Source organism: Cajanus cajan, chromosome 5 (genome assembly GCF_000230855.2).
Source record: "Cajanus cajan strain Asha chromosome 5, NIPB_CcT2T_4, whole genome shotgun sequence".
NCBI classification, from domain to species: Eukaryota; Viridiplantae; Streptophyta; class Magnoliopsida; order Fabales; family Fabaceae; genus Cajanus; species Cajanus cajan.
In genome coordinates, this window is record NC_138521.1 from 18887119 (window position 1) to 18901236 (window position 14118).

General features: G+C 34.8%; 1 protein-coding gene across 2 annotated transcripts; it reads left to right on the forward strand.

Annotated features, from left to right (window-relative positions):
* Positions 1-372: 372 nt before the first annotated feature.
* LOC109807623 (actin-related protein 8) lies at positions 373-13881 on the forward strand. Of its 2 annotated transcripts, XM_020370182.3 has the most exons (11): positions 389-861; positions 938-1008; positions 1090-1157; positions 1351-1412; positions 2221-2318; positions 3709-3790; positions 4024-4166; positions 12353-12498; positions 13080-13213; positions 13310-13428; positions 13519-13881. In XM_020370182.3, the coding sequence occupies exons 1-11, from the start codon at positions 468-470 to the stop codon at positions 13594-13596; spliced, it is 1395 nt and encodes a 464-aa protein (XP_020225771.1). In that variant the 5' UTR covers positions 389-467; the 3' UTR covers positions 13597-13881. The 2 variants fall into 2 exon arrangements, with proteins under 2 accessions (XP_082931170.1, XP_020225771.1); XM_083075044.1 differs by lacking the exons at positions 13310-13428; positions 13519-13881 and adding an exon at positions 12837-12974 and having other exon boundaries at positions 373-861; positions 13080-13214.
* Positions 13882-14118: the final 237 nt, after the last annotated feature.

Here is a 14118-nt window from a genome sequence, read left to right on the forward strand (position 1 = left end):
TTTTAGGTTATTTAAACTATTTTAGATCTAAATCTAGATCCAAAAATAATCTTTAAAATAATTTCATTTACATAATTAATTTTTAAAACAACTCCACAATAGTCAATTAATCATTTCTCAAACTATACACCATTAAAAAATCATGAACCAAACTTTACAATTTAACTTAATAAAAAAAATAAGTAATTTTTTTTTCTAAAATTTTAATATAAGTTGTTAATATACTCTACCTAAAAAAAATAGGTGAGAGTATCTTAACAATTCTCTCTCTATATATATATTTTGTTTTTTAAATCTTCACTTCCTGTAAATTAATGTTCTAGCGCCACAAACGGTTATGTAAATAAACGCCGATTTTTTTACTTGCCGTCGTTTCCTAAGCAGCGACTTATAAACAAACTGATAGTTCTGGTTTCTTACTCCAAACCAACTTGGTTCACTCAATTGGGCATTGCGTTGTGCTGGTGATGGCGACGTTGCTGAGAAAACTGTGCGAATCGGCGTCGCTGAAGCGATCCGGGTCCAATTCGAACCAGAACCCATCCTCGGAACGCGCGCCTACCTCTTTGGGCGCCTTCGACCCTCTCCCTCCCGACATACTCATCAAAATCGTGCGACTCTTGGGCCCCAAACACGCCGCTAAACTCAGCCTCGTTTCCAAGTCATGGCAGTCCCTCGTCTCCGACAACGCCCTCTGGGCCCACTTCCTGCAAGCCCACCACCCCCACTCCGCCCTCTTCGCCGAATCCGCTTTGAGCTCTGGCTACCCTCTTCCTGAGGCTGACCAGAACGTGCCACGTGTCCCGTTCCAGCATGTTTATGCCCTACGTGAACGCCTCCCTCCTTCCGTTGTCATCGACGGTTATTTTCCCTCCCCTCTCGCTTCTCTCATTTTTCTTCTTCTTCTTCTTAATCCTCTCTTTTGCTTCTTCTGTAGGGGGTTCTGGCTATTGCAAATTCGGTTGGACCAAAGAAGCGTCTCCCTCGGGTCGATTCGCAACTTTTTTGGTGAGCCTCTCTGCTTCGAGCGGGTTTTTGGATTTGGAAAAAATCACCTGTTTCGCGTCTTCATTGGGGTTTCATTTGCAGGAATTCGGTAACGTTGAAACGCCTATGTATTCTAGACTTCGGCATTTTTTCGCGACTATCTATAACAGGTGCGTGTTTTTCTTCTTGTTGGTGTGGAACGATTCACTGCTGCTGTTGATAATCATTTGAGCGAAAGCGAAGTGTGTGTGTACGTGAGTAGTGCGGAACACGAGCGGTCAAGTTGTGGAAGGAGGTGTTGTTTTTGTCGATTGCATAATTTTGTGCTTGATGGTGATAATATGTTGGTTGCTTTCTGTGTAGGATGCAGGTGAAACCAAGTTCTCAACCAGTTGTTGTTTCTATACCAATATGCCACTATGATGGTCAGTTGAATTTTGTGGTTTTGCTACAGTTGTTAAAACCAGGGGAAGGGGGGGGGGGGGGTAAAAGAATACTATGATAATTTAAATGTATCGTGGTGTTGCTTGATTCTTTTCTGTTTGAAGGATAATATTGTGCTTGCATATGTATGGATCAATGTTGAGTAAAGCCTTTAATTGGAGTTTCAAAGATTAGTGTGTCATTATGCCAGTCATTCAGAGATTTTTCAATAAATTAGTCTTTCAAAGATATAAACTAGCTATCAAATTTGTCCTTTAGTGTCGCCACTTCAATTTTCCACAAGGACAAATGTGGTGATATACTAAATTTTAGATACACACGTGGGTAAAATAAGAATTTAGTTGCTTTGTCACATATATAAAAGAACATCTACAAGTTGATCCCTGTTGTTTGCCAAACTTATAACAGTGTGAGATTTTGCTGAGTTAGCTAACATTTGCTTTGGCAAAATCTAACATCATAATTATGGCAATTGGTATGGACTGATTTCTAAATACTTTTTTCATGTGGGGACCATCCATATAGGTACCAAAACAAAAAATGTTGTGAAATATAAGGATCAAATTTTTTATTTGATCTACACACACATATAAAGTGTGGCTACTATCTTGTGAGAGGCAAGATAAGTTAATCTTGGCTGTACCACCATGCATGGATGTTCAAGATTGATTTGTTTAAATTTTATCATAACCATCCATTTTGATTATGTGGTCGAGATTATATTCTCTTATGCTGTCACCTGATACTTATGATTTTCTAGCTGTGTAAGGTTCTATTTCCTCATTGCAGATACTGAATCAGCCAAAGCATCAAGACAACAACTTAAAGAAGCAATCTATGCATCCCTTTTTGACATGAATGTACCTGCTGTTTGTGCTCTCAATCAGGTTAACATTTTAATTGAAATAAAAAATAACCAGTTCTGGTTACCATTTTATCTTCTATATAAGATTTATTGTCTCTAAGCATTAGACTTGGAGACTTCATTTTGTTCCTTGTTTAACTTGGTAATAGCAAGAGACATATGGATTTTGGTGCTTGCACTAGTTTAATGGGTAACCTACTTTTGTTCTAAATATTTATAACATCTTTAAAGTACTTATATGTGTGGTTCTCCTATCTTTATATTTTGCATCCCTTTCAATAAAGAGAATACATATCTCCTTCCTCATCTTTTGCAGAAAAAATATGTAGCTTAGCCCCATTTTCCACATTGTTAATTGAATCTATGATGGTCAACCAGACTCTTTGTCCTCACATGTACATGCTGGTAACCCTTATCATGCAAAATAAACAAAAGAGATCATTTCATTATATTCCCCCGCTTTACCCATTATTATAATTATAATTGGAACTAAAATGTACCAGCATTCTCCTCATGTCCTGTTCTGCTCTGATTTTAAGATGCTCACCAAACATAGAACACAACTCATGTTTTATTTCTTCAACCACATCTGATCAATGCTGCTATAAGTTTTAGATATTTGTCCTTTCATAGTGATGATGAAAAATTAGTCTGGTGTGTTTCCACTCCTCCAGATCTGAATATTACACGCACACACGCGTGTGAAAGAGGAATGTACAACACAAAAGGTAAGTCAGAAAAAGGAAAAAATAGTGACTTCTATCACTGGCTCACTGCAGCTGCCAGCTAGATACAGGCAAAATTTTTTTTATAAAAGTTGAACAAAAGCTAATAGAAACTTCTAACTTAACAATATTTTTCATTTAATATTGATTTTGGTTTATATGTTTTTTAAATTATTTTCTTTAGATATTTTCACAAAATTTACTACAATGTGGCTCCTTTTATGTTTTATTATATGGTATAAATTTTGAGTTTCTATCATCTATCCAATTTTTATTATATGAAGTTCTGTCTCACTTACATTTAATTTTTAAATTTATATTAATGTAGCATATCTTTCATTTTTAGAAATTCATATCCATATCAGGTACTGCATACCAGTAATGTAACCATAGCTTTGCAACACAATTGTTAGGTTGTAGATAAAAATGCATAAACACTGTTGAGTTGGAGTAGAATCAGAGTCTATATGTTAATATAAGAGCCTAGACCTATGTGCAAAGGAACTGGTTTTCAGTTAACCTAGCATATAAAATGAACTACAATTAATCAAGCTTAGAATTTTATGTTTGTCTATCCCTTTTGCACTATCAACTATGGGTTTTTGTGACTGTGTTCTTTCGGTTACATTTTTTGGTTGGCATTGCTTGTCTTTACCATATTTACTATTCTTTATTTTGCAAATGTAGGGGACTTTAGCTCTGTATGCTGCAAAACAAACTTCCGGGATAGCTGTTAATATAGGTTTTCAAGTAACATCTATAGTTCCAAGTATGTTCTACAATTTTATTCTTTCATATATTTCCTAATTTATGCATAACAATAAATTCCTTGCATGAAATGCCTTAATCTGCTTCCTTTGTTGGGTTCAGATGTAGCAATGCTTGAACATTACCTTTTCTGCTCTAATCCATACATTGTTCCTTGGTCTAAAGAAAATGAGTTTATGACCAATATCTTCTTTTCTCCCTCATTGTGAGCATCTCTTCATCGTTGTTTTGCAGTTTTAAATGGTAAAGTGATGCGAAAGGTGGGTGTGGAGGTTGTGGGTCTGGGAGCACTAAAACTTACCGGATTTCTTAGAGAACAGATGCAACAAAACAACATAAGTTTTGAATCTTTGTACACTGTTCGCACCCTGAAAGAGGTATTATCATTGTCCTTTATGTTCTGAACTAGTTATAGTAATAGATGAGTGTTAAGAGTAAATAACATAGGCATGAAAGATGTGCTGAAATCGTATCTCTCACTACACCATGGGACAATTTATATAGATTTAATTCATTCAATATGCATGATTTGGGGATATTTTGTTTCCTCTACATAAAATCCTATGTACCTATACGATAATTACTAAATACATGTTATTATTCAAAACAATGAGGTTTTACTTATATTTGTTGTTGTAGTGCTCTTGAGAAGACAGAAGTGGTCCCTTAAGATTGCTTATTAAATTTAGTATACCTGAACATCTTTAATCTAGTTTGAATATTTGCTTTCTTCTAAACTCTCTTTTAAGTTGAGTTTGATTTTAAATTTTCACTTCTTTGACACCTCACTTGAATATTGAGAATTATAGTTTTGGGAAAATTTAGTGAGTGTTCCTCTATTGGTACACACATATATATAAGAAGAGGGATCCATAAACTCCAAAATAGACTTACTTTATTTGATAATTGTGTTTTAAATCAAACTTCAACGATTCAACTGTTAAATTAAAAGTTCTTAATTTATAGATTAAGTTTGCAAATTTTTAAAAAAATTGAAAATCATGATACTTTGTTATGTAGATTCAAATGAACGTATAAAATATTTTTATGATTATCTGTTAATTTGAATTAATGAAATAAAATATCAAATAGTTTTCAATTTTTTTTTAAATTCGTAGACTTGATCTATGCATTAAGAACTTTTAATTTAATGATTAGATCGTTAAAATTTGATATAGAACACGAGTTATTAAGTGGAGTAAATCTTGGTAGACTTATTCTTAGAGTAAATGGATCCAATCTCTCTCTCTCTCTCTCTCTCTATATATATATATATATATATATATATATATATATATCCTAAGCCATTACATCAGCATCAGAAATATAAAAGACTAAAAATTAAGAACCTTAGCAAGCTATTCTAATACACCCCCTCAAGGTAGAGCATATAGATTGTATGCACCAAGCTTGGAACCTAAAAACTGGATTTGAGGTTCCTCCAATGACTTAGTCATAACATCTACAACTTGTTCATTGGAGGTGACAAATTTAGTAACAATTTCCTTAGATAACAACTTCTCTCTAACAAAATGATAGTCAACCTCTATATGTTTAGTTCTATCATGAAATACTGGATTGGAGGCAATGTGAAGTGCAACCTACATATCACAATAAAATTTCATTGGATGAGCTTCACAAAATTTTAACTCTTGAAGGGGTTGCTTAATCCATATAAGTTCACAAGTAATCATAGCCATAGCTCAATATTCAACTTTAGCATTGGATCAAGCAACAATGTTTTGTTTCTTGCCCTTCCAAGAGATGAGATTTCCACCTAGGAATACATAGTATTTAGTAGTGGAATGCCGATCTATAGGAGAACTTGTCCAATCAACATCGCAATATCCATAAATTTGGCTATCTCCTTTGTTCTCATGCAACAATCTTTGTCCTGGAGCCTTTTTGATATATTTAAGAATGTGTAAAACATCCCAATGATTAATATGAGGGGCTTGCATGAATTGACTAACAACTCCTATTGCAAAAGAAAGATTAGTTCTTGTGATTGTAAGATAAATGAGCTTCCCAACCAATCTTCTATATCTCTCCAAGTCTGTGAATGGTCACCTTGATCAGCCGTCAACTTTTGGTTAGGATCCATACAACTATCAACGAGCTTGTAATCAACCATGCCTATTTCCTTTAAGATATCAATAACATGCTTCCTTTGTGAAATCACAATGCCGTCCTTTGATTGGGCAACCTCAACACCCAAAAAATATTTTAGATGTCCAAGGTCTTGGGTTTGAAAATGACTAAACAAATGTTTCTTCAACTAAGAGATTGTAGTTGCATCATTTCTTGTAATCACCATGTCATCAACATAAAGAATTATATAAACACAGTTGGAGAACCTGAAGAAATTTGGAGAAAAGCTGAAGTGTATATCATACACTTAGCTGCAAAACTTTTTATATGTATGTGTATCTAAAACGTACAAGATAAGATAGAAAGGGAGAGATAACATTGTGATCCTTACTAACATTAGTGAAAGGATGTCAAAAAGAAAGAAGGTAATAATTAACACTATAAAATACATTAAACTCAACACTCCCTATTAGTGTATAAAATCAAAACGAAAAGGGAATATTTGTTTGTTAGCCTTTTTTACTTTTTGCATTCTATTACATCTTCATAATATCCTAGGGACACCTGTACTTTATTTTCTCTCTCTATTGTTGCTTTTATAGCTGCTACTTTTACAACTGTATTACTTTTTTATTTTCTCTCTCTACTATTGCTTTTACTGATATAGTATTGAAGGGTTTCCTATATATATTTGAACCCGTGTGTATTCATTGACAGTGTAATGAAATGAAGTTCCTCTTTACATTTTTATCTCTTTCTACTTTTATCTAATACTCCCCCTCAAGTTGGTTCATATAAATATATGCTCCAAGCTTGGAACATATGAACTTAATTTGAGGCCCTCTTAAAGACTTGGTAAGAATATTTGCTAGTTGATCATTGGAACTGGTGAATTCGGTACTAATCTCCTTGGATAACAACTTTTTGCCAAACAAAGTGACAATCAGTTTCTATATGTTTAGTTCTTTCATGGAACACGGGGTTGAAAGCAATATGGAAAGTTGCCTGGTTGTCACAATACAACTTCATTTGCTTAACATCATAGACTTTAATTCTTAAAGGAGTTGCTTAATCCATATTAACTCATAAGTGGATGTAGCCATAGCTTTATGTTCCACTCCTGTACTAGACCAAGCAACAACATTTTGTTTCTTACTCTTTCAAGAAATGATATTTCCTCCAATAAAAACAATATCCAGTAGTAGAGCAACTGTTTATAGGAGATCTTGCCCAATCAGCATCACGATAACTAGAAATTTGGGTCTTTCCCTTATCCTCATACAATAGTTCCTGTCCTGGAGCCTTTTTGATGTACTTGAGAATGTGAATCACAACATTCCAATGATCAATATAAGGAGCCTACATGAATTGACTGATAACTCCAACTACAAAGGAGATGTTAGGTTTGGTGATCGTGAGATAAATAAGTTTTCCAACAAGCCTTCTATATCTCTTTGGATCTAAGAATGGTTCACCATGGTCTGCCACTAACTTCTTATTTGGGTCCATAGGACTATCAATTGACTTGCTATTAATAATGATTGTCTCCTCCAAAATATCTAGAACATACTTTCTTTGTGAAATAACAATGCCCTCCTTTGATTGAGCCACCTCAATACCAAGAAAGTATTTAAGACAATTGAGATCCTTGGTTAGAAAGTGGCTGATTAAATGCCTTTTCAGCTGGGAAATCTTGATAGGATCATTTCCTATAATAACTATGTCATCAACATATACAATCAGATAAACACATTTTCCAAAAGAGGTATGATCGAAACAGAGTGATCAACCTCATTACATTTGAGCCCAAGAATCTGCAAAACGTGACTGAATTTTCTAAACTAAGTTCGTGGAGATTGTTTGAGCCCATAGAGAGATCAACACAATTTACAAACTAATCTACACTCCCCTTGAGAAACAAATCCAGGAGGTTGCTCCATATAAATTTCCTCTTCCAAATCACTGTGAAGGCATTTTTAACATGTAACTGATGGAGGGGCCAATGTTGAATAGTAGCCATAGCAAGAAAAAGTCGAACAGTAGTGACTTTGGCCACATGAGAAAAAGTGTCACCATAATCAAGGCCATAGATTTGAGTGTATCCATTGGCCACCAATCTAGCCTTAAGGCGATCAAGCTCACCATTAGCCAAACCTCATGGCATAAACCCATCTGGAACCAACTGTCTTTTTCCCAAGTGGTACAGGGACCAGTTCCCATGTCCCACTACTTTCAAGAGCTTGCATTTCAACAACCATTGCATGTTGCCATGCAAGATGAGCAAGTGCTTCTTTGATATTTTTAGGAATGTTGATAGAAGACAAGGATGAAACAAATGAAAAATATGAAGGGGATAAACGATGGTAACTCAAAAAATTATAAATAGGATGAGGATTTTGAGTAGATTGAATACCTTTTTGAAGAGAAATTGACCAGCTAGAATCTTCATCATTGGGAATCATGGTAGGTGCAGATGATGATGAAGAACATGAAACAAATGGCTCTCCATGATGTGTTGAATTGCCCCTGTGTCCTTCATTGGTAAGTGATGAGAGGTGGCGAAGATGGTTCAAGTGGGTTGGTAGTTGGAGAAGGACTTAGATCCATGTTTTGGTTGGAAGTTTTAGAAGACGAGGTCAATATTGACTCAAGAAATGGAATAGATAATACTTGTTTGATAAAAATCTAACACTTGCATGGAAGATGAAAAAAATAGTGTCTTCAAAGAAGGTGACGCCAGTAGACATGTAGTATCGTTTAGTGTCTGGAGAATAACAACGATAATCTTTCTGAAGTTGAGAGTAGCCAAGAAAGACATACTTAATGGCCCTTGTAGAGAGCTTGTCCAAACTTGGAGATAAATCATGGACAAAACAGACACAACCAAAAATATGGGGAGAAACATGAAATAGAGGTTCATTTGGAAAAAGAATTGAATAAGGAATTTTTTTATCAAGAGAGGAGGATGACATTCTATTTATTAAAAAACAAGTCGTAAGAATTGCATCGTCCTAATGATGGACAAGAACATTGGTGCTAAGCAATAAGGTACGAGCAATTTTAACTAAATGTCTATTTTTTTTTTGTTCTGCCTTGTTACCGTGGTGTATTAGGACAAATAGATTGATGTAAAATATCATATGTAGTTAGAAAGGATGTAAGATCTGAAGAAAAATATTCCTTAGCATTATCACTCTTGAGGATTTTTATTATTTTTCCAAATTGATTCTTAGTTTCATTGCAAAAAGACCTAAAAATAGACAAAAGTTCAGATTGATTTTTCATTAAATAAATCCAAGTACATCGAGAATATTTATCAATAACTGTGACAAAATATTTGAACCCAAAAGATGTGACACGACTTGGACCACAAATGTCTAGGTGTGGTGGAAAAAGTAGGGTTACATCTTGTTTCAGTTCTTTTTGGAAATGATGACCTAACATGTTTCCTTAGTTGACAAGATTTCCGTCACATCCTCCATAGTTTCCACAACCTCCTCTTCCTTGGGTAGAAACCATTGTTGAAGATTCTGTAGGTTCAGCCAAACTTCCACTATTTTTTGAACTTGGAACATGAAGAAGACACGTCACAAGGTTCTCCATTGAAGGGATTTCTTGTCCTATCAAAATCTGATCACGAATATTATTAAAATCAGAGTTCATGGCACGCAAAATCAACACCATACACAGTTTATCAAGTTTCTTCTTCATCTCTTCCATAGAATCAACTCCTGAAAACATTTTCAGCTCCTCAACTATTGATTGTGCTTGGGCAACAAATGATACCATGTCATCATCAATTTGTTTGAAAGATGCTAATTTGTGAGTTGAATCATATAGACGTTGAATGTCATTGGAAAATGGGCTCTCTTCCAAAATGAATGACAAGTTTTGAAGGTCCTAAAGGTTCCTAAAAATGTTGGGCTATACAGACTGCCACAACAAAGCACACAGTTGGAAATCAAGCTTTTTCCACTGTTCTTGACTCTCGAATGGTATTTCAACAATATCCTTCTCCAAATGGTCATGATATACTTGACCAAGGAATCATAGCTCCACAGAGGCAGACCAAGACAAGTAGTTCTTGCCATTAAGTTTCTTTAAGGTTATGGTGGGAGTTCCAGAAATGGAAAAAATAGGGCCAGAGCTAGTCATGTTGTAACACATGAAGAGGCCCAAAAGATAAAGAGAAATAGATCCACTTTCCAAACAGATAAGAAAATAGGAAGGAGAACTTTGAAATAGACCTAAAAGGTGCCAACGAAGAACTGATGGTGGCATGGCAATTTTTCGACAGTTGAAGATCAGTGCATGAACAATACATGTCTGGTAGCGTCGCCTAAAGATGCAACATGGGAGAAGATGTGAAGAGGCTTTTGCCTTTGTGACCACTTGGGTTGGGTTGTGTTTGACAAGGCGCACCAACCCCTGGGGTTTGCCGAATAATGGCCAAAGACGATGAGCAATGGCCAGAGACGCGGACAATAGTGGTGGATGGTGATAGGTAGAGAGGGTTCAACCTGCTTTGATACCACGTTTAAGAACCTGAAGAAATTTGAGAGAAAAGTTGAAGTGTATATCATACATTTAGCTCCAAAACATTTTATATATACGTGTATCTAGAAAGTAGTATAAGACAAGAAAGAAAGGGAGAGATAGCAGTCTAATCCTTGATATGGCCACCAATCAGTGAAAGGATGTCAAAAAGAAAGTAATAATTAACACTATAAAATACGTTAAACTCAATACACACCTCCCTGTTGAAGTATGACAATTAAATACTAAGTGGTTTGCTTCACTTCTTTTCAACCCAAAGTTCTACACCACATGACTAAATTTTCCAAACCAAGCTTGAGGAAATTGTTTCAGCTCATAAAGTGGAGCTTTGCAATTTGCAAACTAAACCAGACTCCCCTTGAGTAGCAAACCTAGGAGGTTTCTTCATGTAAATCTTCTCCTCCAACTTCCCATAAAGAAAAGACATTTTTAATGTGTAATTGTTGGAGAGGCCAATGGCGAATAGTTGCCATAGCAAGAAAGAGATGAACTGTAGGAAGCCATAGGAGGAAAGGTATCACCATAATTTAAGCCATAAATTTGAGTATATCCCTTGGCCACCAATTTGGCCTTGAGCTGATCAAGTGTACTATTAGGCCCAACTTTAATGGCATAGACCCATCTACAACCAATTGGTTGTTTACCGGGAGGAAGTGGAACTAATTTCCATGTACCACTATGCTCAAGGGCTTGCATTTTAGCAATCATAGCTTGTCTCATTCCAAGATGATTAAGCGCCTCATCAACATTCTTTAGGAATAGTAAGAGGAGATATAGGAGTCAAGAGAAATATAAGGGAGATAACCAATGATAAATCAAAAAATTATAAGTAGGATGAGGGTTTCGAGTGAATTCAAAATCTCAAATCATGCAATATATTTAGATTTTCAAATTCAAACTCTTCTCACATCAATCGGAGCTCAAAATGAAAGAAAAAACAAAAACAACACACACAGATCCTATTGTTTCACAATTTGCTTCAAGGATTACTAGATCTAAACTTTTGGAACCAAATTTTTCAAGACAAACTAGACCTATCAATTATCTTGCAAAAAATTTGATCTACACAACAAAACACTTACAAGACAAATAAGGACAAATTTAAACAACACAAATTTAGAAAATTATAAGACTGCACCTCCATGGATGGAGCCTGGGCATGATTCCATCATGTTGGACCAACAAATATGATGCCTGAATATAAACTTGGAAAAAAGAAACTGTATGTTAATTGTGTATTTTGTACATTCTCTAATATTCCTATTTATAGAGTAAACGACTATGCTTAAATAAGGAAATAAAAATAATAAAGAAATAGGAAAACAAAATAATAAAGAAATAGGGAAACCAATATCTAAAGATATTTAGAGATATTCTCGATTTTCTAAGTATCTATGAAATTTACAACATAAAATTTTACTCAAATTTTTATTCTAAGACAGACATCCACTTATTTGAAGTCACAATTAATTTGATATCTTTACAATACATCCAAGTTAATGTAAATATTTTAATACATCTTAATCAAACAAGTTATTTATAATTGGCAGTTTTACACTTAAAATAATATGAAGATAAAAAGAGGGGGTGGGGGCAGTGAATTCCCAAGTAGCCCTTAGCTTGCATAGTGGTCCAGGTCAACAATTTATTAGCCTGAATCAAAATTCGGGGTGGTCCATTTATGCCAGCATGATTCAAATGACTTCTTTATAGATATACTCTTTAGACTCTTCTGAAATTGATGATGAAATCCCTCATGGTCTCTTTTATATGTTATTTTTTTGTGTCTCTTTTCCTTTTTCTGCTTCTCGAGTAATGTGTGGTGAGACTGATTGATACAGTACTTACATTTTTCTTTCCCTTCAAAATCATCTGAATGAAGTTGTCTGATATTTCGTTAGTTGCATGGCAACAGAAGCTATGTTATGTTGCTGTTGACTATGAAGCTGAACTACTGAAAGATACACGAGCATCTTTTGAAGCTGTAGAAGGGTTGTTTACACTCTCAAAGGAACGGTTTCTAACTGGAGAGATGTTATTCCAGCCAAGTCTTGCTGGGGTGTAAGTTTTGGTACTTTTCGTAATGTGGGCAGATTGAGTATACAACTATACATATTTGCTTCAGTGATTATGTTCATATCTATCATGACCCTGTGTGATTCATAAATTATCATGTCATTATCACCATGATTGAATGAACTGATTTGTAAAAGTGCACAGCCATCTTCTGAAAATAAAATTAAAATTGAAAATTTTGATTTCAGTTTATTTTTTTCCTAACTTTAACTTTTTTCAATTATTTATGGTGTATTAGACATTTTTAAATTTGGATGAAAGTTTGATGGATTATTTTATTGAAAGGTTTATATCTTATCCTAATTGTACTTCTCTTTTTGAAGTCTTGTACCAAAAATAAAAAACCTGGTGTATTTGACAAAAGGAAAAATGAATGAGTACACTCCACCTACAACAAAATTGAAGGTAACAAATGAGATTAAAAAGGATTGGAAGGAAGGCGATACACAACATGTTTAAGGGTTTGTAAATGCGTAAACTGTTATGAGCCCCCCACATACCCGGGTCTTGCTTGCTTATATTATCCAGAATTGAATCTTAAATGTATTTTGCATTTCTTGGTATAGGCGAGCAATGGGTTTGCATCAGGCCATCGCACTTTGTATGGATCATTGCTATACTGCAGAATTAGCTGGCAACAATAATTGGTTTAAGACTGTTGTCTTATCAGGAGGAACTGCATGTTTACCTGGTTTAGCAGGTATATATCTCTTTCTGGACACTGAACATTTTTGCAACAGATGAATCGGAACTGCTTGAGATTTCTAATTCTATTTTTGTGATCGCGTTGTTTCAGAAAGGTTAGAAAAGGAACTTCATTCGTTGCTTCCTCCTTATATGTCCAATGGAATTAGAGTCATACCTCCTCCATTCGGTGTGGATACTGCATGGTTTGGTGGAAAGATTATTGGCAGTGTGAGTTATTCATAAGTCTGATAAAAATTCAAATTTTGGTAACACGATGGTTAGTGACTCTCAGGCTGAATGTGTCTCTCTTATGTACAGTTGAGCACCTTTCCTGGCCCGTGGTGTACCACAAAAAAGCAATTCCGTCAGAAGTCTAAACTTAATCGCATTTGGTGATTACTTTGATATGAACTTTCTTTTCTCCATGAAGTAAATTATATAACAGCTACTGTTTCATAATTTCTAACGCGTGGCAGCAACACTAAAGAATTGAACTTAGTTTTACTTGTAATTTTAGTAACAATCCCTGTATACATAACTAGTGATAAGAAGCCTTTATAAGCATCAAGTTTGTTTAGATACCATGTGAAGAAATTGCTAATGCAGTTTATGGTTCAATTCACATGCTGAGGGATTTTATTTATGAGAAATACTACGGAGTTTGGAATACATTCTGAGGTATTCGGTCATTTGAATGCAATGTACATATATTCTGTTACACTCTAAACACATTGTGTCAATTATTGACTTGCCAAAGAACAAGGTTTCAAACATCATTCCTTTGAAACTGGTTTAATTTTTTTTCCATAGCTTTCGCTTATCAATTATCTCGCATGGTATCCATCAGTGTATTTGGCTTCATCTATGACAAAATAGCAACTTGAAATTGTTCTTTAAAAGTTGATCTCGTTCAAATTC

What these genes read in the sequence shown, in the direction of transcription:
- LOC109807623 (XM_020370182.3), top strand. Translation starts at nt 468, where the DNA reads ATGGCGACGTTGCTGAGAAAACTGTGCGAATCGGCGTCGCTGAAGCGA. An exon ending in GTCGATTCGCAACTTTTTTG is followed by an intron (nt 1,009 to 1,089) that starts GTGAGCCTCTCT and finishes TTTCATTTGCAG; the next exon opens with GAATTCGGTAACGTTGAAAC. An exon ending in CAGCCAAGTCTTGCTGGGGT is followed by an intron (nt 12,499 to 13,079) that starts GTAAGTTTTGGT and finishes TTCTTGGTATAG; the next exon opens with GCGAGCAATGGGTTTGCATC.